Below are 21,700 nucleotides of genomic sequence, written 5' to 3' on the forward strand. Positions count from 1 at the left end.
GGGAGGGGGGCAGACTGGAAGTACTGGGGAATTAGTGTCCCTTTGGAGCAGCCCATAATCAATGACTAACAGAAGTTAATGAGTAAAATACACCCACCTTCTTTGCTCTTCCGATGGGACACATCTGAGGCCATGGTCTATATTGACTATGAGAGTTTCCCAAGTGAAATTAACTCCAGCTGTCTACAGTGGTAACTGACTTCAGAATTCACCCTTGATTGAATTCTGTCCTTCCCTTCCTTTTTTTTTTTTTTTTTTTTCACTTCTCCACTCTCCTTCTGATATTCCCTGGAATTACTTTCAAATAAACTATCTGATCCCCAGTTCTTCTTGAGTCTACTTCTTGGGGAACCCAACCGAAATATAGAGAAGTGTATATACATTCAATTTGCAAATAGCAAGGGAATAAGGATTCTTCTATCATTTGGGGCTGGAGAACCTAGAGTTTGAGCTAGCTATCCACGCTTTTTGAGGATGGGAAATGTCAGTAGGAGGATGTAATAGTTTTTTTGTGTGTTAATTTTTTTATTTAGCAGATGTTTTTAGGACTTTGAATTATCCCAATTATTAAGGAGAATTAGAACAGTAGATTGCAGACTTCAGTATGTTTAAGAATTGCTCAAATGTCTTGTTGTAAATGTGGATTCTTCTCCCCTCAGGGATTCTAATTCAGAAAAACTCCAGATTTACTAGTAATAATTATACACATTAGAACATTAGGAAATACCTACATAGGAGTCCTCAGAATCCCATTTTGAGAAACACTGACCTAGGTGCCAAAGTTTTAATTACTCATGAAGTACCATAGCCAGATGGGTTCCACATGTCTAAAGGAGGCTTCATCTGATGGCTATCTCATGTCCCGTAGTTCCAATTCTGTGCTAATACGAAAACCTAAATTTGGTTTTAGTCTGGTTCAGACGGGACTGTTGCTATTCCTGTTCTGCTTTCTGTAAAGGTAGACATGGGAAGTGCTGTCTGGAAAAAAAAAAAAAAGTGTGGCGGAGCATGGAGGGTGTGGTAAGCATAAGGCTACCAAAGGTCTTAAAAATGCAGTGCTCCACCCCTCGCTTATTCCTTGGGTGTGCCTCAACCATGCCTCCTTTTGAATCTTTTTGTGCCCAGTTAGAAGATGAAAGCAGAAAGCACTGCTGAGAAATCACTTAGCTGTGAGGCTAGCATTTGTTCTTATCCTTAAGTCTCTTCCTCTCGTCCTCTTTCTGCCCAGCGAAGATTCAGAGCTAAGGCCACAGGGGCCCAGTGAGGGAAAGTGTCATCACCCACCGCCCCGCCTCCAACACACAAACTCATTTTGCATCTTGAACAATATTCTTATAGCAATTTCCAAATGATGACCACTTATTTCATTTATGAGAGCCAGTTTACCTTTTTCAATTAATTCACATGATTTTATTTGGATTTCACTTTCTGTCTATTCCTAGAGCTCCAACTGGCTTCAAAAGACAAGTAATTCTACCTTCAATTATACTGGTGTGGCAATGTTATCTTCTTCCTTCTTCACTAAATGGTAGGACTCTTCAACACTAGGGTTAACTTATTGAGACATTCTTTCTTTGGCCCAATATTACAAAATGGTCAGAGCCTTAGAATAATTCATTGTCCTGCTGTTTGTTTTTGTAGAAATGAAAAGTATACTCCCAAATTTGTTAACGATACTAATTTGTTACTAGATACAAATTAGAATCAGAAGTGAGTGAATGATTTGAACTCTGTCTCAGAAGATTTACTCCTGCCATTCCCTTCTGGTAACAATACATGTACCAAAAAAAAAAAAAAAAAAAAGCTACCGGATTCCTAGAATGCAATAGGTGTGAATTGAAAGCCATGGAGGCAATAATATACTTATAAACATGTCAAAGCTTCAAAAATGTAAATTCACAGACACTCTCATGTCATGGCAAACTATTAGAGTCATTATTCCATCAGGGGTAAGGCATTCTGAATTATCCCTCTTTAAAATATTTGTCTATTTTCAGGAGAAGAAAAAGATAAGTGAAGGAATTTCCTTAGACCAGTGTTCTCAAATGTTTAGTTCTTGAGACCTCTTAATACTCTTAAAATTTAATGAGGACCCCAAATATTTATTGTATGAGAAATTAAAAACTAGAAAAAAATTTTTAATTTTAACTCAGATACAAATAACAAACCTATTATATATTAAGATGACTAAATAAGATCTTTTAGTAACGTAAGTATGTTTTCCAAAACAAACAAAAATTGTGAGGAACGGCAGAAAATAAAAGCTCTGCCCTCCCCGTGCTGCTGTTTTATTGAAATCCATCAAACCTGACTTTCAAGACTTGAAAGGTTTGTGTTATTAATTAACTGACTGTGAACTTAAATAAATCCACTGCTGGATGCAGCAGCCTTAAAATGAATTAAAAACTATACCTGCTTCATTTACTCAACATGCAGTGACAATGGGCTGAGAGATGTGATGCCTAACTTGTCTTGCATCTTATAAAATATCCTGAAATTTAATAAAAATAGGGATAAGAGAAAAGACTCCCTAATCTCTCCTTTTATGCTTATTCTATAATGATAGTGTGGCATTTATATATCTGCAATATATATATACATATGCATACATATATCACATACATGTACCACATTTGTGTGGATCAGATGCACAATATTTGTATATTGATACTTAAGAAAGTAGCACAATACATCCTGTAAATGCTCTAAAATCTATTTGTCTTTAATTTTCAAAAAGTGAGCTTTAAGACTTTAATAGTCAGAACTAGATATATTAGGTAAAATAAAAAAATATGGAGATTAATTTCACCTGTTCTTACTTTTTAAAATGTGGCTACCAGGAATATATACTTTACAGATTTTCATTACATATGGAAATTTACATTTAATACATAAAATTACTTATGTGATCATATTGTATTTCTTTCCAACAGCAATGATCTGTACGATAGGAAAAGAGACCAGGTAAGAGGAATTGAAAATTAAAGACACAGGGAGGAAGGTGACATGTGCATTTTAACTTTTCTAAGACAGAAAATATTAAATTGGAGTTGATTAATACTTTAGGAGAGTGGTGAGAGGAGAAAATTAAAATAAAAAAACCTTTTTAGAATAAATTCAGATTGGTAATTAGGAGCTCTCTGAAGATTTCAAAGCTCACTGCCTAATCATAGACAATTACGTCTTAAAAAGAGAAAAATTCTTCCATCATAAATAGTGCTTCTTTATTTGCAAAAGCTTGATTGTTTTGCTTATGTCTAAGAGACTGTCATTGGAACCTAGTGGGTTAGGAAGGTATGAAAGTTTTCATTCTGATATGGTCACCTCTTGACCCTTTCCTAAGTGACAGCAGTAGTTTCATTATCTTCTCAAAGTGCATTGATGGTTTGGACAAGTGGACTCTCTCTTAGTCAGATAAATCTTTAGGAAATAAAGAATGTGTGCTGATCTTAAACAAATAAAATAATTAAATTTTTTTATTAGAGGGAATGTCAAATCTCCTCAGAGGTAATCACCCAGCCCCAAAAGTCATCAATCCTTGGTCATTCAATTCCCCTGCACCCCCAACGTTGCTAGTCACCTAGCATCACCCTCAGCCCCATGTTACTTGAACTCCAGACATCATACCAGTTCCTCTATAAACATTTCAGTATGTATTTCTGAAAAATAAGAACTTTTGAAAAAACATGGCCACAATATAATTATCATACCTAAAAAGGAATTAATAATTCCTTAGTAGCATCAAATATTGTCAGTGTAAAAAAATGATAACATTTTCAAGCTGATTAGCTAAATGCAGATTAGTGTTAGCCTTTAAAACTTACATAGTCTTATAATGTACTGTAAATAATTACTTTTCACATTTCCTTGTATGAACTTCTGTCATCCCCTCATGTGCTGATTTCTGAGGAAATTAAAGTATAATTAAATGGTTATCTGATTATGCTTCTATGATTATAATCTTCCTTGGCAATGTCAAAAATATTTTATAACATAATCTATCCCTTAAAAACAAAGTGAATTACATTATGATTATTAACCACTAGATGCCACAGTTGCTTCACGCAAATGAGATCAACTCAGTCTTGATCTGTCAAGAAAAAATGATAACATTCTAAATATCACAGAAAATACTAAATCAAGGGGTATTTGCTTATGTTTTGTAACAGAAGCATAGGTTGAACCATATATTTAAATATTTACCTTTAACTTGCATAACTGATCAACTACGATATCCCCCTTTTAGACTCATTTGTAACTTTTTCTGTGATTTTAAAGTTCTTGCTCATTCTTTCCAATCAGTTAAACACTAAGTGTAGTACCTTCAGAGCAGTGTGCTGAAGGGCTCTCTCTAAATGTACCAGACTTCGTTTCAGGGTGTTTGACATTAATGTCATTCCAAAGTCAGGGACATAACCCCTGTGAGAGGTCTGTTTCAATGTGAATCCAGATGATCCCTTATGTTCTAGTAACTTCAGCTCAGACAAGGAGGCAAAGGCCTCATGTATTACAATAGTCCAAATATGAGCATGCTTGAAATTGTTCAAGGATTTGGAGAAGACAGGGAATCAGTTCTGCATTTGTTTCTGGAAGCTATTATAATTTATGAAATTTTTACTGTTATTGTTTTTCTCAAAATCTACTATTGAGGTGCTTCATAGTGATTTTACCAGGTGGTTCACAAGAATAAACATTGACATATTCTTGTATGGATCAGAACAGCAATCCTATGAGACATTTTTAGCCAGGAATTTTGAACATTAACTGCATTTCTATATTCTCTCTTCCAATATAATATACAGATCTGGCTTATTTTAATATGCATGTATTATGTTTATTTTTCTTCAATGATAGTGAGTTTTTATACAAATTTTTCCCTGAAGATGCCTCTTATCCAAATAAGTTCTTTTCTTAAATTCTTCTTAGGACATATTACTTTATTTTTGTTTTAATAAAAAACTTAGTCCTTAGTGGAGATTCCCCAGAAAATTATCTACCCTAAAAATCATGTATCTTCAAAATTAAAGTATGTACTTGAAAATTACTTCACTGACTTTGGGAAATAGCAAATAAATAGCTAGAGGAATCTCAACAAATATGAAATTAAACTCATATAAAAACTTCCCAGTGCTTCTACTTATTACAAATGAAGAAGAGGTGCAGACAGTGTGTGGAAAGATGAAAAAGATATTTTTCTTCTTCTATTCCAAAGTGATGAGGTGATTTTAATAATGTCTCTATTTTTAAATTTTTAATTGAAATATAGTTGATTTACACTGTTGTGTTAGTTTCTGGTGTACAGCAAAGTGATTCAGTTATATACATATATATATAATACATATCCATATTCATTTTCATAGTCTTTTCCACTACAGTTTATTATAGGATATTTAATATAGTTTCCTGTGCTATTCAGTGAGAACTTGTTGTTTATCTATTTTATATTAGTAGTTTGTATCTGTTAATCTCAGACACCTAATTTATCCCTCCCAGACCCCTTTCCCCTTTGGTAACCATAAGTTTGTTTTCTATGTCTGTGAGTCTGTTTCTGTTTTGTAAGGAAGTTCATTTGTGTCATATTTTAGATTCCACATACAAGTGACATCATATAGTATTTGTTTTTCCCTTTCTTTTTCTGACTTCACTTAGTATGATAATCTCTAGGTCCATCTCAATAATGTCTTAAATGCTTTCCCTCATTCTACTTTTGTTTCACTCTAATTTTTTCTTGCCATAGGTGCTAGGGTGGTCCTCATAAAACATAAATAAAAACTATAGCACCACTCCATTCAATACCCTCATGGTCACTGAGAATGAAAGAAATTCTTTCCATAAGTCTCCAAGGCTCAGAATATACACTGCCCCATATGGTGGACACTAGTTCCATGTATCTATTGAACATCTGAAATGTAGCTAGTTTGAACTAAGATGTGCTGTAAGTATAAAATACATAATGGATTTGGAAAACTTACTACTGATAACAATAATGTAAATTTTCTCAATAATAATTTTATATTGATTACCTGTTCCCATGGTAATATTTTGACTATATTAAGTTGAATGAAATGTATTATTAAACATAATTTTACCCTTTAAAAAATGTGGCTACAAGAAAATTTAAACCTCACGTCTTGCATTTGTGGCTCACGTTATAACTCTAGGGAGCAGCACTGGCTTCAGTGATCAGCAAGTCACCTGCTTCCTCCCATTTTCAATCCATAGTAGTCTCTTTGCTAATCCTCAAAATACCACATTTATCTCAAGTCTTCGTGTTGACTATTCCTCCTTCTTGGAATCTCTTCTCTTAGATATCCTTATGCTTAGTTTCCTCACTTTCTTCTGTTCTCTGCTAAACTCATCAGAAAAACTTCTCTGGCCAATCAGTTTAAAATGGCCTCACCTGGGACGAAACATTTCCTGAGTGTCTACAATGAACTAGATATTGTATTTAGCACTTACATAGCTTAATAAATCCTCAGAGAAATGTACTTATCAATGAGATACCTAAACCTCAGATAATTTAAATAACTTTCCCAAGGTCACTTAGCCAGTATGAACATCATTTCAATACTTTTCATTTTATTTCATTTTATTTCATTCTCTGTCTCCTAGACTAAATTAGATGCTCTTGCAAAATACTCTCTCAGAGTACCCTACATTTTCACTTCGTATCATTTGTCACCATGGTAATTCATTTTGGAGTGTGGTATTTAATGTCTGTGTTCTTCACTGCACTATAAACTTCAGATAGGTCGCAGTGAATACCTTGTTGACATTTCCATGTCCACAGCCTTCCACCTTGTCTAATGCTTAATCTCTTTCACATATTTGTTGAATAAATGAATGAATGACATTAACTTTATTCCAAAATATTATAATAGTTGATGAGAAGGTTATTTGTGCCTGGTGAGAATTAATGGTTTTGTAGATCAATAACATGAGTGGCACCTGAGAATGATGCCCAGCTGAATATTGTAGGCGAGAGTTCACTGCTGTGTGACCATAGGTAATGGGACTGTAAGTTATGAATTTCCTCTGGAAATGTGCTGTCCAACATGGCAACCTCCTAGGCAACGGAGGCTAATTAAATAAAAATTAATTAAAATTAAATAAAATTGAATATTCATTTCTTCAGTCATACTAGCCACATTTCAAGTGCGCAGTAACCGTATGTGGCTTGTGGCTGCCTTACTGGACAGCACAGATAAAGAAAATTTCCAGTATAGGGAGAGTTCTATTGAACAGCACTAGTCTAGAAACTTTAAAATGTCCTTGGGAAGATGTATTTTTAAATCAGAAGGAGGTTGTTGTTTGATTAGTTTTGTCTTCTAACTAAAATTAAACTTTAAAAGTCCAATAACCTGTATCCCAAGTGTTTCTGGGCAAGACGTAGACATGGAAAAGGAGCTTCATTGTCCAGCAGATGAAACACTTCGTCAGATGTGCTCATGCACAGCCAGTGACTGGTGTGGAAAGAACCACCCCTCTAAAGTCTCCAGGCAGACCTACTGTTCCAGGGACGCTGCCAGCACCTTGCTGGATGGAGCCCTATGCCTAATGCCATTCAATACCATCTCTTTGCGTTTGATGTACAAAACAGAAGACTGAAATTTGAATAAAAGGAAAGGGCCCTAGATGCCAAATGCACCTCAGACTGTAGTTAGATTCATGACTTCTAGAGGGAAAGTTTTAAAATGTTCCCTTCTTCAGAATGTCACATATCTTCAGGTAATCTCTTCATAATGTAACTTTGAATGATTTTGGCCAATACAATTTAAACTTTTTTTGAGATTCTGTTGCTGGAGATCTTTTTTCCCTAATTGGAGAGGTAACACATTTCCTGCCATTGCCTTAGAAAAGAAAATGCTTTATGGACAAGAACAAAAATTGTATTTTCTGGTTAAGTTCAATTATTTTGGAGGGATAAGAATTTTCTTAGTTTGACTCTTCCGGGTATTGGCCCTCTCTGAAATAGCTGTTTCGTGGTTCTCACGTCCAGACAAGAGACCAATGGAGAGCTGAGGAAGGACTACTGGGCAGCCCCACAAGTCCCAACTCAACAGGTGGGGAACCTGGAATTCTTACTCTCTTTGGGGATTGAGCCCCCACTCACCGTGACCTCCCCTAGCCTTTCAGGCGAGGTATTTCTGATCCCTCTTAGATTTTCTTAGGAGAGACACCGAGTGACAGTGCTGCTTCTGTGTACGATTGGGGAGTAGTGGTGAAGGATGCAGGTAGGGACCGGGGAGTTGGGAAGACTGGGCGGAGACAGTTTCCTGAGCAGTGAGCGGAACAAGGAGTGGAGAGAGGGGACGCGGAATAGCACCCCGAGAGAAACGCGAAAAGGACGGAAAGCGCGGAGAGGAGCCTGGGCGGGCCTGGGCGGGGCAGAATGGGGAAGGGTCACGTCGGGACGTAACGGGCTGTGGGCCGGGGGAGGCGAGCCGGGAGGGAGAAGCGGGCGCTCGCCGGGGGCTCTGGAACCCGAGCTCCGCCGATGAGGTCAGTGGAGCCGACGCGCCGGGAGGAGGGCAGAGGAGCCCCCAGACGCGGGTGTAGCGAGGCTGGCGGAGGGGCGGGACGGGACGGGAAATGGGACGGAGAGCGAGGGCCGGGGGAGGAGGGACGAGGGGGCGTCGGCGCTGGAAGCCGGAGGCGGCCCGACAGGGATCGTTTCCTTCCGGAGAGGAGGCCGGCTCTGGACCGAGGCGCGGACGGGGGGCGTCCAAGGGCGGGTAACGGGGAAATACCGCGGCCCGCGCTTCCCTCAGGCTGGCAGCGGTGGTGCTCGTGGCTCCTCCTCCGGGCCAGTCCGGAGCTCGGCGGCGGGGGGAGCGAGGGCGGGGGCTCGGGAGGGAGGAGGGAGGGACCAGGCGCGCCAGTGACAGGGTGGCAGCCTAGGAGCGGACGCGTTGCCTCCGCCGCCGCTCCACCTCCTCCTCCTCCTGCAGCTCCTCTCGCTGCCGCCGCCGCCACCACCGCCGGGAGAAGTTTCACTCCCGACCCTCGTTCGGAGCCCCGACCCAGAGCGGAGCGGGGAGCGCGGCCGGCAGCTGCAGCGCGCAGCGGGCTAGGCGTCCGGAGCGCTCCGACCCCGAGCCCGCGTCGGCGCCTCGGCGGCGGGCAGCGGCCGGGGCTGGGGGCGTTGAGGCGGAGGAGGGGCGGGTGTGAGCCGGGAGACCCTGCGCGCCGCGCCGCAGCCAGTCAGCCAGCGTCCGCGCCCGGGGCAGCCGCGATGGCCGTGCGCTCCCGCCGCCCGTGGATGAGCGTGGCATTGGGGCTGGTGCTGGGCTTCACCGCGGCGTCCTGGCTCATCGCCCCCAGAGTGGCCGAGCTGAGCGAGAGGAAGAGACGCGGCTCCAGCCTCTGCTCCTACTACGGCCGCTCGGCCGCTGGCCCCGGCGCCGGCGCGCAGCAGCCGCTCCCCCAGCCTCATGCCCGGCCGTGGCCGAAGCAGTCGCCGCCCCCCGCGCGCCAGGAGCTCCAGGGGCCACAGCTGCCTGAAGCAGCGCCCGGAGTAACCAGTTTTCGGAGCAGCCCCTGGCAGCAACCACCTCCGCTGCAGCAGCGGCGGCGAGGACGCGAGCCCGAAGGCGCGACGGGGCTCCCCGGAGCCCCGGGGACCGAAGGGGAACCCGAGGAGGAGGACGGGGGCGCGGCTGGGCAGCGGAGAGGTGGCCGGCCGGGGAGTAGCCACAACGGCAGCGGGGACGGAGGTGCCGCCGCCCCGAGCTCCCGACCCCGGGATTTTCTATACGTGGGGGTGATGACCGCGCAGAAGTACCTGGGCAGCCGCGCGCTGGCGGCGCAGCGGACCTGGGCGCGCTTCATCCCCGGCCGCGTGGAGTTCTTTTCCAGCCAGCAGCCCCCCAACGCCGGGCTTGGCCAGCCCCCGCCACCCCTGCCTGTCATCGCGCTACCTGGGGTGGACGACTCCTACCCTCCCCAGAAAAAGTCCTTCATGATGATCAAGTACATGCACGACCACTACCTGGACAAGTATGAGTGGTTCATGCGCGCCGACGACGATGTCTACATTAAAGGTGACCTCCCAGCGCCGGCTGTCCCGCCTCCCCGACTCCTTTCTCAGCGATGAGCCCCAGTCCCTGCCCAGCCCCTCTCTGCTTCTCTGCCAGCACGTGCTCCGGGCTCCTGCAGCCCCCAGCCCGTCGCCCCCACCGCTCGCGTCCGCCCACCATTCCTAGTCCGCCCCTCCTCCTCTTCTGCGGTCTGGACCCTCCTCACACCTGCCTGGCTTTTTTCGCCTCCCTCTATCTTGCTGTTCCCGTTTCCGCTCATCGCTTGCTCCTACCCTTTACCTGGTAGGAAGGATGAGAAAAGGGACCTTAGGGTTAAACCTGAGGCTTTTCCCACTCCACCCTGCTGTGAAAGCCCCGGGTGGTGGTAGTTTCCCTTATCGGTCCAGAGGGGCGTGTCCTCGGTAAAGAAAGGGAGGGTTGGGATACCCGCGAGAGCCAGTCTGGAGACCCGTAATCTTGATTTATTCCCTTACCCTTTTGTTTTAACTGGATCTAGCGCAGTTTCGGTCCCAGTGAGACCGAGGAATCATCATCGCTGTGCGTTTCCTTCCCTTTCGCACGACCCGCCACTCACTGGGAGTCCTTGACCACCCCCACCGCTCCAACGCGCAGCTCCTTCCAGCCACCACAGTGCGGCATCACACCGTCCCTAACCCCCCGCCACAGCTCAGTAAAACCCCGAGGGGATGGGTGTATTGATAGCAATTGGTTGTAGGGAAGGAGGGGACAGCGCCCGCGAATTTCCCGGGCACCGGAAGCTCCAAGCTGTGCTAGCACACACTAGTATGGATTGTTTCCAGTCCATTTTGGTGATTGCGGCGTAGGCAGCAGAAGCTGGAAGTCCTTCCAAAAACCGCGCGCAGCCCCAGCACGAGAAAACTTTGTCAGTTTTAAAAGAGGCGCTGTCCTTCATCCTGCGTGTGAGTAGCTTTGGCCAGAGAATTATAAACTCGGCGGAGGAAGGTTCCTTAGAGCATGAGTAAAGCTTTACAGTCCTGCTCTCTTCTGGGAGAGAGGCAAGGAAAGTGGCAGGGTTGTATTGAGGGAGGGCTCCCTGTGCTTCCCACATTTCTTAGCTTCGTGGTCACAGGGGGGCAGCCCTTCCTTAGTTTATGCCACTCTCCTTGTAGCCTCATTGCTTTCTCCTGATTCTCGTAGTATCTTCTGCATAGTGAAGGAAAAACAAACAAATAAATACTCCCCCCACCAAATCTATCACATTTTGACCCAGGGACTGAGTGTAGAGGTAGTTAGAGATTTCTTGGGTTTGAGTTGGGAGCAGCGAAATCCTTATGGCTGGCTGGCACAGGAAATATTAATAGATATGAAAATAAAGAATTGGATAATTGGATACAAAAATAAAGAAATGATTGCATTCCTGGTGAATGCACTGTCTTAATACGTAGATAGGTAACTAGGTAGATGTCTGTAAGTGATAGATCCACTATCATACAGTCCCCAAGTCTTCTGTGTCTCATTAGAGTCATGAAGGTTTCCTGGCCGAAGTTTGTCACACTTTGTAGACAATTTCTAAAATGCATTAACAGCACCCACTTCTGTCATATCTTTTAATACTCTGAAAGATTCTCCTTCAGAATACTGAAATGTTCATATTCTTTCCATTTCTGTTAAGAATGAAATGCGTTTTGTATTAAGAACCCAATAATAGCTGAAACTCATTGAGATCCAAGGGGCGTGGCATAAGATCAAGATATGACTGCAGATGCTGTGCTCATCAAAAATGATAGTAAAGATGCTGACTGGGAAGTAAGGAAGGTGACTACTTATTCCAGTGTATCACTCTGTAGGCTACCAAATGCTTTTGAACTGTTTTAGCTACAGGTCATTATTTTTAAATTGTTTTTCCTGATGAACGTACAAAATAGGACCCAATTACATTATTTACATTTTAACAAATGTTATTTTTTCTAAAAGTGTGCTTTCCAAAGTTCTAAAGTGTTACAGTGCAAGATTAGTTTGATATTCCCCCTCCCTCTGTCTCTCTCTCCCTATATATATGTGTGTACATGTATATGTATGTGTATGTATATATATATATACACACACACACACACACACATATACACACCTTTTGGGTTTTATATGACTTTAGTTAAGGACAAAAGACTAAACTAAATCAATTACCAGGAAAAATAATTATTGGATAGCAATGGTCTCCCAACCAATGCCAAAGATTAATATTTAATATTGTATTTCTGGGAATTTTACCACTACTTTACACATCCTAAGAAACCTGTCTTTATTCTCTTTATCATTATTTCACCTTTTTAAAAAATCTGATGATTGTTAGACTTATTGAGGTTTTTCGTTGACTTAAAGGTTGAGAAAGGTTTATTGTGATTTAATTAATACCTGTAAATTAGTCTTTTTTTAAATAAAAGAATATTCAGAGAGGTTTTTCATCTCTTCAGTTGCAAACGACCTGTGGGGAGTTTATGCACAATATTGGAAGTTTTTTCCTTTGTGTGTTATAAATGATTATGAAATTAGGAAAAGGAGTGATTATTGCCTTTGTCTTTGTAGGTGATAAGCTGGAAGAGTTTCTCAGATCACTGAATAGCAGCAAGCCCCTCTACCTGGGCCAGACTGGCCTGGGAAATATTGAAGAACTGGGCAAGCTGGGACTGGAGCCTGGGGAGAACTTCTGCATGGGAGGACCTGGCATGATCTTCAGTCGCGAGGTTCTCAGGAGGATGGTACCGCATATTGGCGAATGCCTCCGAGAAATGTACACCACGCATGAGGACGTGGAAGTAGGAAGATGTGTTCGCCGTTTTGGTGGGACTCAGTGTGTGTGGTCTTATGAGGTAAGACTTGAGCTGTGATGAAACTGTTCACGTATTACAGGTGGGTGACAATTTACAGTTGGGCAGTGATCCTGTTTATTCTCTCTGCATCTTTGAATTTTCTTGAAAATGATAGCAGCAGTCAGTGATGGACACTAGGGTGATTGTGGGAGATACCTTTCTTATTAGAGCTAAGGTGTGTCTGAGGCTTTCTTATTGGCATGTCCCTTAACTTCAAGCAGCGGCCTCTATACATAAAGTCTCATCTCTGAAAGATGCTACTTTCCCCTTATTTGCTTGGTGTTTGTATACATGTATATCCATTTCCTGTCTCTAACAAGAGGGCTCATTCTCTTCTCTTAGGCTGTGGCTTTTAGCATTTGGTACTTCATTGTTTTTGTTATTTTGATTAGGTATGTAATCCCATCTCTTTGTATTCAAGTAGTCCAACTCTGATGTTTCTTGTAAGATTCTCCTGTGGAAATTGAACATTCTTTTTTTTTTTTTAAAGCATAGGAAAATTTAACTTAATGTTATATCACATAGATTTATTCACAAAATTTTAAAGGGAATGATTTTGTGGAAAAACAGGAGTTCTGAAGATACTAAGTAACTGCTTTAATTATGACTGATTCCCTAATTTTTTTTTTTTAGTGTCTGCCCTTATTCCATTTTCTGAACAGCAACCATTATTTAAATAATCTGAGTTATGAACTCTTGTTTTATTTTAGCAATTAGTTTTATGAAATGAGTGGTTTTTTTCCTTCAGAAATTGGTTTTGAAATGAAACGCAGTTTTATTTAAAATAGTTTTCCTGAAAGACAATCTTAGTAAAAGTTGACTCAACACTAAGTAGTGTATTGCAGTTTTTAGTATAGTTTGGTTTTCAAGTGTTAGATTTGAATATATTTTAACTACCCAGTGCACACCTATGTAAATTATAGCTTAACTCATTTACTTACCTTTCCAAAGTTTTCATATTCCCTTAGTGTGGAAGAAACATTTTATGAAAATATGTTGCCTGTGAAGTCATTACACCTCAAGATTACACAGTCCTATTCATTTTTCTTTTGGAGGTGTAATCTCACTTTCATTAATTTTGTTTTCTTTTTTATGCCTCATGGTATATACACTATGGGGAACTATTTCTTACATTTATTACAGAAAGTAAACATTAATGATAGCAGTTATTTGGATTATGTACTATGCAAATTTAAAATTATTACATACCTCATTCCTTTTATTGATAGAAATAGTAATTTTTTTAAAAAAACAACTTACAACTACCTTTAAAATAATAATTTTTGCAAGGGTATTATAGTTTAAAAATAGGTAATGTAGAGTAAACTCAGTGAAAAAGATTTGTCTCTCCATTTAAGGTGAAACTAATTGGAAGGCAAAAAATAAACACAATATGGAAAACAAAGTTGATGTTGTTTACATGAAAATATTATTTTGCAGACATTTACTCTGCATGGATGAGGAAAAAATCCATATTTTTTAAAAAGATGGGAAATTATTATATTTTATTTGATACTTTATTACTTTAACATCACATAGAAAGTTTTAACAAATCTTTCGTTTCATGTCCCTCCTTTCAAGTTTTCATTGATTATGTTATGAACGTGTAACCTTCACATAGCAGCCCACCCATTCATGATCCGAGAGAGTGAAATATGCCCAGGTGACCTACATGCTCAAGAATTGCTTAACATTTTATTTATGGTATAGATGTTTCTTCTGGTTAAAGTGAAGGGGATTTATCACAGATATGCATCCTCTCTATTAGAATAAGTGGAATCTTAGATCTTTTCATTAACTGCCATAAAAGGAGACAAACCAAGAGGACTCCAAGTCTTGTAGGATATAACTGCATGATCACCATATTTACATTAACTTTTCAAAATGCATTTGAATTTTAGATTGACACTTGTCATCACTGACTTCAAAATCTGTATGAAAAATATCATTTTTATGCTTTTTCCTAGCAATAGAAAATATTATGTCCTAAAAGAATACTGTTTCGAAGTGTTGACTTTATGTTTTGCTAGCCATTGCATAGAATTTACTTTGTTTTGGAATTTCATTCTTTAAAGAAGCTATTTAAACAGTATTTATTTTAGAGGTGGCATTGATTTAATCCTAATATAAAGTTTCAAAGTCTTATTCAAAGGAATAATGGGAATTTTCATTACCAAGGAATATATTAAACAGCATCTATTAATAATTTAATAATTAATATTAATTAATATTTAATAATTTAATTAAAATTTAATAATTAATATTAATTAATAATTTAACATTTATCATCTAAGCTTTTTAACATTAGTATGTGTTCTATGATTCCTTAGACACCTGAGTAGGTGGGTTGGGGCACAGCCAAACAAGGGCTTTCCAGTTTGGATTTTAGGTTACTTGAAATGATGTCCAGCTATGCTATTGTTGACATTTTATGGAAAAATTAATCCATTCCACTCTGGGATGACATCCTCAGTAAAGGTGAGACTTCATACCTGGTCATAGAATTAACTGAAATTGGTCAGTAATTTTGTTTCCCTATTTCTTTCAAAGGAACCATCTGCAACAGAATTTTCTTAAAATTTTGAATTTACCTCGTTATACTTTCCATGGATTTCAGGGTTTTGTTTGTTTTTTCCTCCTAGTAAAAGTTCTTGTGGAGTTAAGAGCACTGTTAAAGTAATGTGTCCATGACTTCTGAGTTTGAATAAATGAAAGATTCATGATAGAATGTTATCTTTTAAAAATGATAAACAGGTTTGCAGATCTTGTAGGAAGAGTATTGAAAAAAGGTAAAATTATGGATTGGGTAGCTTATAGCTTTTTTTGACTATAGATAATGTATTTTTAAAACCTAGTATTCTTCTGGTACTCTGCTTTACTGCTGAATTGAAGTCTGCTTTCTCTGTGTTCTTTATACAGTTAGGCATAAATTGGAGCAAGAGAGAGAAATAAACTTGAATTTTGGTTTGAGTTACCAGTCTACCACTTACTAGTTTCATTGTCTTTTTAAAATTACTTCTCTGAGCCTTGTTTAATTCAGTTGAAAGTGAAAGTTATAATGGTGTCCACCTCATAGATTTTGGAGAAGATTAAGTGAAATGTTGAAATGATCCGTGTAAAGCTCTTAATATAATATCTGGCACATAGTAAATTATCAATAGATATTAGCTATTTTTGTCATAATGCTGAATAGACCATGTACTATATTACATATAACATGGATTCATTGATTTTATTCATTTAATTATTAGTAGTACCGAGTGATTCATCTATATCAAATAGTCAAACTGAAAATGAACTCAGTTTTTTTCCTTTGAAGGATCCAAGTTTAAGGGTTTTTTTTTTTGTATTTTTGGCAAAGAACAAGAAACCAATATGTTTCAGTCTTTTAAACTAGGAGGAATCCAGTATCAGTAAACATTATAAAACATGGACACCTGTTTAGAACACTCACTGCAAATATTTGCTTCAGTTTTTGAACATAATATTAAATAAATGATCTTAAGGAGACTGTGGAAATATTATTTAACAAGTGAGTATTTAATATAAGTATTTAAGGAATCCCAAAGAGATCAGAGTCTTATCTATAGTAAAAAATGACTGTGTCGATTTCTAGACTAGTCGCCAGAACATAGCCCCCTTTTCTGAGGCTCTCTGGAATGTTCCGTAGGAAAGGAAGTCAGTAGTATCTCATTCTACAGTTAGTTCATAGGACCACCCAGGAACTGGTCAGGGCCTGCTGGAACCCCTGCCAGGTGTTTCAGGAAGTGATGCACAGCTTCGGTTCTTATGCACGATAAGGTCCTGGTGGTCTGGGGAAGTATGTCTTGCTGGTTGGCCTCTTGCTTTGTTTCCTCCCCTGTCATCTCTGTCTACTTTCGCTTTTTGACTTCTGTCTTTAATGATAAATAAACTGCAAATGCATTTTGATATACACTGCTTAAAGTGCTCGTGACAGGTCAGCCTTGATGTTCCAGGAGATCACACATAGGGGCCTGGGAATGGCTTGACTGCCTCCTAATAAAGAGGCCTTTGGTTGCTGGTGGGCCACGACAGACTGGTTTTCTCTGTGCCTGAGACCATCGGAGAGTCAGAACTGAGATTCTCCCTTTCCCACCTGGAGGTAGAAACACCTAGTTTTCAAGGACATAAGGCACATGTTCATAATCCCTAGACTCTGTGGTTTATTCTTAAACTTATATATAGCTCAAATTGTATAAGGATAGATGACTAACTGAAGCGTGTTCGTGAAGAATCATTCTGTGCTCTTCACTCTGCGTGTTAGGATTTATTGGCATCTACTGTTGGCTTGGTTTACATTTTCGATTGCACTCTCTCTTGGCTACTGGTTTTCTAGTTATTGGAGCTGCAATCTGGCTGCTTGGGAGGCTGCATATGGCTCTTAAACAGTTTGGCACACAGAGTATTTAAAGGTTTTTTGGTTTGTTTTTTGATGCTGTCGCCATGGCAGGCCGTCTTTAGTCCCTTCGTGTCCTGTTGTTGTGCGCGAGGTGCCCCTTGCACGTTTACTTTAACTGCCTGGCCCAGCTGGGCATAGAGTGTTGACGTTTGGAACCAGATAATCCCCGTGTTCAGATTTCATTAAAATACTCTCTAGAAAATGGAGTCATTTTCTAGCGAGAAGGAGGTGTGTATTTTAAATAGTTTACAGAAGAATCCATTTTTTCAAATGTAGCTGTTTAGAATTGTATGTTGTATAATATAGTTACATGTTCTTTGTTATAGGTATGTTTTTAGTAAATAACTGGAAAGTCCTCACTGTTAAAAAATTATTTATACGATTCATTTCCAGCGTCTGTCTTAGCCGAATTGGAAGTTTGTTTTTCTGGGTTTTGTTTTAGTAAGATCACTTATATTAAAGCATTAAAATAACTTAATTTCAATGATTCTTCTTCTCCCTTTGAGGGAGTTTTGCATTTCATCTATGGGAGTGTCATTTTCAGAATAGTGTGTATTTATCTTTTTAATGTGTGCAGTTAAATGGAGCCAAAGAATATATATCTTTATTTCTACTAATTAAATGTTGTTTCAAAGAAAATAGAGCTCCATGTTGCTAGAAATATTTCTCTTGGGTTTAAAAAATCATTTCTTATGACTAAACGGACTTTTATTAGATTCCTTAAAGAGTTAATTTCACACTGGAATGTCTTATGTCTAATCTTGGCCCCCTCAAAGCTATAGACACCCTAGAAAATTCCATTATTTCACAAAAATATATGTTCCAGAAGTGTTTCCCTGGGCTTGTAATACCAGAAAGCTACACCATAAGAAATTTAACTACAGGTAAGTTCTTCATAACTTAACCATTAAGGTTAAAATACCCGTGCCAGTCTTCTAGGGCTGTTACACATCCTTCTTAGCTTCCTTCTATTGCTTGTGAGCTTCCCTTGTCTGTAATGCTAATTTTACTGTATCATGAACATGGTGTATGCCTCCAAAGTACATTAATATCTAGGGGAAAGTATAAGTCTGGGATTTTTATCTAAAATTCAGTCTTTCGATAATCTTTTCTTGGTTCTGATTCAGTCGTTTTTGGTTTTTAACTCAACTATGAGCAGTAAGCTGTTCACACCTACTCTTCCCACCCCCATTCCACTTGTCATATGAAATCGTCATGCATTGATTTTACGAAATTTCTTCTCTGCCGCACTGTTTTTTTCATTGTACAAAATAAAACTGCATTTTGAGTGGAAGGAGAAGCTTGATACAGTTTTTCCATATTTTGTAGTCTTAGCTAGTTCATTTTCATTTAACTGATGTCTCACCACCTGCATTGTGGCAGTGTGTGCTTTCCAAGAAGATGATTTCCAACAGTTGTGAAAAACGTTGTTTGGAAGATAGCTCCACACTATTGGAAATAAGCTCCATGATAACAAACACTCATATTAGTTTCGAAACTTTGAATCCTCTTCCTCTTTAATCGATGGTAAATATTCTAATTTTGTAAAAACATTCCAGGTCAGTTTTCTACTTCCATTGTCTTTCCCTTAGTTTCCAAAAAGCTATGTTTTGAGAAACATTTGTTCAGCCTCTTTTCTACCTAGTGAATTAGTGCTCAGCATACAAAGACATGTATTCTATCATGTAACTATACTGCATTTTATCTTGACTGTGGCATGTTTCTCCTTTACACAAAGGCATAATTTTAATAAGGTTTTTTAGCTAAACATAAACATCATTAAAACAAAAAATCAGTGTTTAAGTTATATATATAAGTAATTATTTGATATTATTGAACAGTTAGGAAAACCTGTACACTGAAAAATGGAGGGGTTGCATTTCCTCAGAATTGGAATGTTCTCATTTACTGTCCTGACAATTAAACAGTAGTCTAATTAAGGCTTAACCACAAGCAAATCAGTTTGTGATGTGACATACATTTAACGTTACTCAGTCTTGCAGAGGTGTTGGATGTAATAAGCACATTACAAGTTTCTAAATTAACTGAATTAAAATTCATTCTGTCTCTCTCTCTCTCTCTCTCTCTCTCTCTCTCTCTCTCTCTCTCTCTATATATATATATATATATATATATATATATATATACACAAACATACATTTTAAATTCAACAGGCATTGTTTTGGAACCAACTAGTGAATGAAATAGATTTCTTAATTTTTTTTTTGAGACCTTAAAATCCTTATTCACCATTTATAATTTGGAAAGCCGTGTCCCTCATTCTTCACAGTTAGTGGTATCTGAACTTTTCATTATCCCTTTCAATTTCATTCATTTTTACTGTAGAGCTGTATCTTTCTTTACAGAGTACCAGTACTTTAAAAATTGATGGTTTAAAGAAATACGTGTATTAATAAAATTAACATATGACAAAATAAAATTTGATGAGAAAAGGGAAAAAGGAAAATGTATAGAAAAATAAGAAAAAAAGAACGTGAAAATACATGTTGAGCTCCTTGTTTCCTGACATTAAAGAGAGCCCTGACTTGCAGTGATGCTGAGGCCTGAGGGCAGTCTTCCCCACGGGCCGGACATGGGCTCTGACTGACCACATGCTCAGCACCACTTCTCTGATAAGTAGGATAGCAGGATTCACTTGGATGTTTCTTATCAATTCCCTCAATATAAACCAGGATCGTAACACAGGAGAGCAGTTCTGCTGGAGGCACTCTCCTTGGAGACAATGCAGTGGTGATCAAGTACATCATTGGTAACTTGCTTGATTTTACTTTGAATTTCAGAATCCTTTTTAGAGAGCCCTCCATGGGTATCACTCCTCACTCAAATGTTTTATATTCGGTAGGCCAACAGGAAATTTGAGTTATTCATGTTCCTTGGTGAGAACCCAGAGTGCAGCTCGTGTGTCCTTGGTTAAGGGAAGATCTGTGACTGTGTTTTGCTCATCAGGAAGAGGGTAGAGACACCAGCTGCAAATGGTGCAATCAGACCAGATCAAGGACCAAACGATCGCCTCACCTGAGGAGCCCAGAGTCGGGCCCAAGAGAATTCCTAACAGCTCGGCCTGGGGTTAGCAGCGTGGTTACCTAGCTGTTGAGCTGATTATTAGAAATGTCTCTTTTTCATAAATTCAATGATTATTTCAATAGTATTTATTATCTAATTATTATATGTTATACAAGTGATTGTATATTTGTTAAATGTGTTATAGAAATATAAAGTTAATCCTAACATAAATTTGCATACACGAACTAAAATATTGAAAGACCAACATTTTAATAATCTAATGTCCTGTTATACAGAAATAATATTTTATATGAAATAAGAATATTTAATATTTGTGAGTATCTTAAACTATGAAAACATATTGTGTTAAAATTAACTGAACATATTCTGCCTTAGAATTCAGTCATGTCACTTCTTACAGAGTCAGCTGAGTTCATTTGCTTAAGTGTATTTATTGGCCACTTTCTATCAGCAGTGAACACACAGACCTTGTCCTCATGGAGCTCCGGGGAGGAGGAGTCAGGCTGCTAACCGTTCTCTGCTTTCACGTCTGATTGAGTCGGGTTTCGTGTCTCTATCATCCTTCTCAGTCTTTATCCTTCTAGGTTATGAAAGCTCCTGTTAGGTCCAGCGGTGGTACCTGTCTCGGCACTGGGATTAAACGATTCTTATTTCAGTTTGTGTAAGCGAGCATCTTCCTCTCTTGAGTTACTGCCTCCTGAAGAGGAGAAAAATAAAGACATGTGTAGCACTTGTATTGCCTAGTAATGTCTTTTGTGCCTGCTGTACGGCACAGACCACTAGGATGTTGGTTTTTTAATTAAGTCTGGAGCTAGACGACCTGGCTTCACATCCCAGCTCCTCCAGTCACTAGCTGTGTGGCCTTAGACGAGTTATTTAACTTCTCGCTGCCTTAGTTCCCTCATCAATCGAGTGGAAATAATAACAGTACTTACCTCACAGAACTGTTGTGAAGATCAAATTTCAGTGTATGTAGCAGCGCTCAGGATAATACATGGCAGCGTTAAGCCTTGCGTAACCTGTTGGCTATGTGCCGAAGCAGAATGGCATAAAATAGGGCCCCCTTTACAGAGCCATTGTAAGGAATAAAACGGTCAGTGTTTTAGAAGTCCTCGGAATAATACTTGACATATACTAATTCCTGTATTAGTATTAACTGTTTTCAATAGTTTCCAGTTTACAGTGTTTATATTCTTTTTTCCCCTTATGGGAAAGAAGTAACATTGGTTGGAAAGCGTTTATTGCCGTTGCCTTTTGAAAGATGGCCTTTGCTGTAGTTGGGACGGTGCTGATGTAGTGCTTCTGGACCCCCTGCCTGCACAGTGGAATGCCCTGGGGGACTTGGAGAAAACTCCGCTGCTGGAACA

The 21,700-nt window shown here is 39.5% G+C and overlaps 1 protein-coding gene across 2 annotated transcripts in view; it reads left to right on the forward strand.

Moving 5' to 3' along the window:
* The first annotated feature begins 8,447 nt into the window (after positions 1-8,447).
* Positions 8,448-21,700, forward strand: part of CHSY3 (chondroitin sulfate synthase 3) — a 236,492-nt gene continuing 223,239 nt past the window's right edge. Inside the window, exons 1-3 of one of the 2 annotated variants that reach the window (XM_032476645.1) lie at positions 8,448-8,502; positions 8,952-10,043; positions 12,585-12,868. In XM_032476645.1, the coding sequence (XP_032332536.1) occupies positions 9,236-10,043; positions 12,585-12,868 (1,092 nt within the window). In that variant the 5' untranslated portion in view covers positions 8,448-8,502; positions 8,952-9,235. Of the gene's footprint in view, positions 8,503-8,671; positions 10,044-12,584; positions 12,869-21,700 lie in introns of those variants that run through there. The other variant, XM_006184100.3, reaches the window with a different exon arrangement.

The sequence above is a fragment of the Camelus ferus genome, chromosome 3 (genome assembly GCF_009834535.1).
Source record: "Camelus ferus isolate YT-003-E chromosome 3, BCGSAC_Cfer_1.0, whole genome shotgun sequence".
NCBI classification, from domain to species: domain Eukaryota; kingdom Metazoa; phylum Chordata; class Mammalia; order Artiodactyla; family Camelidae; genus Camelus; species Camelus ferus.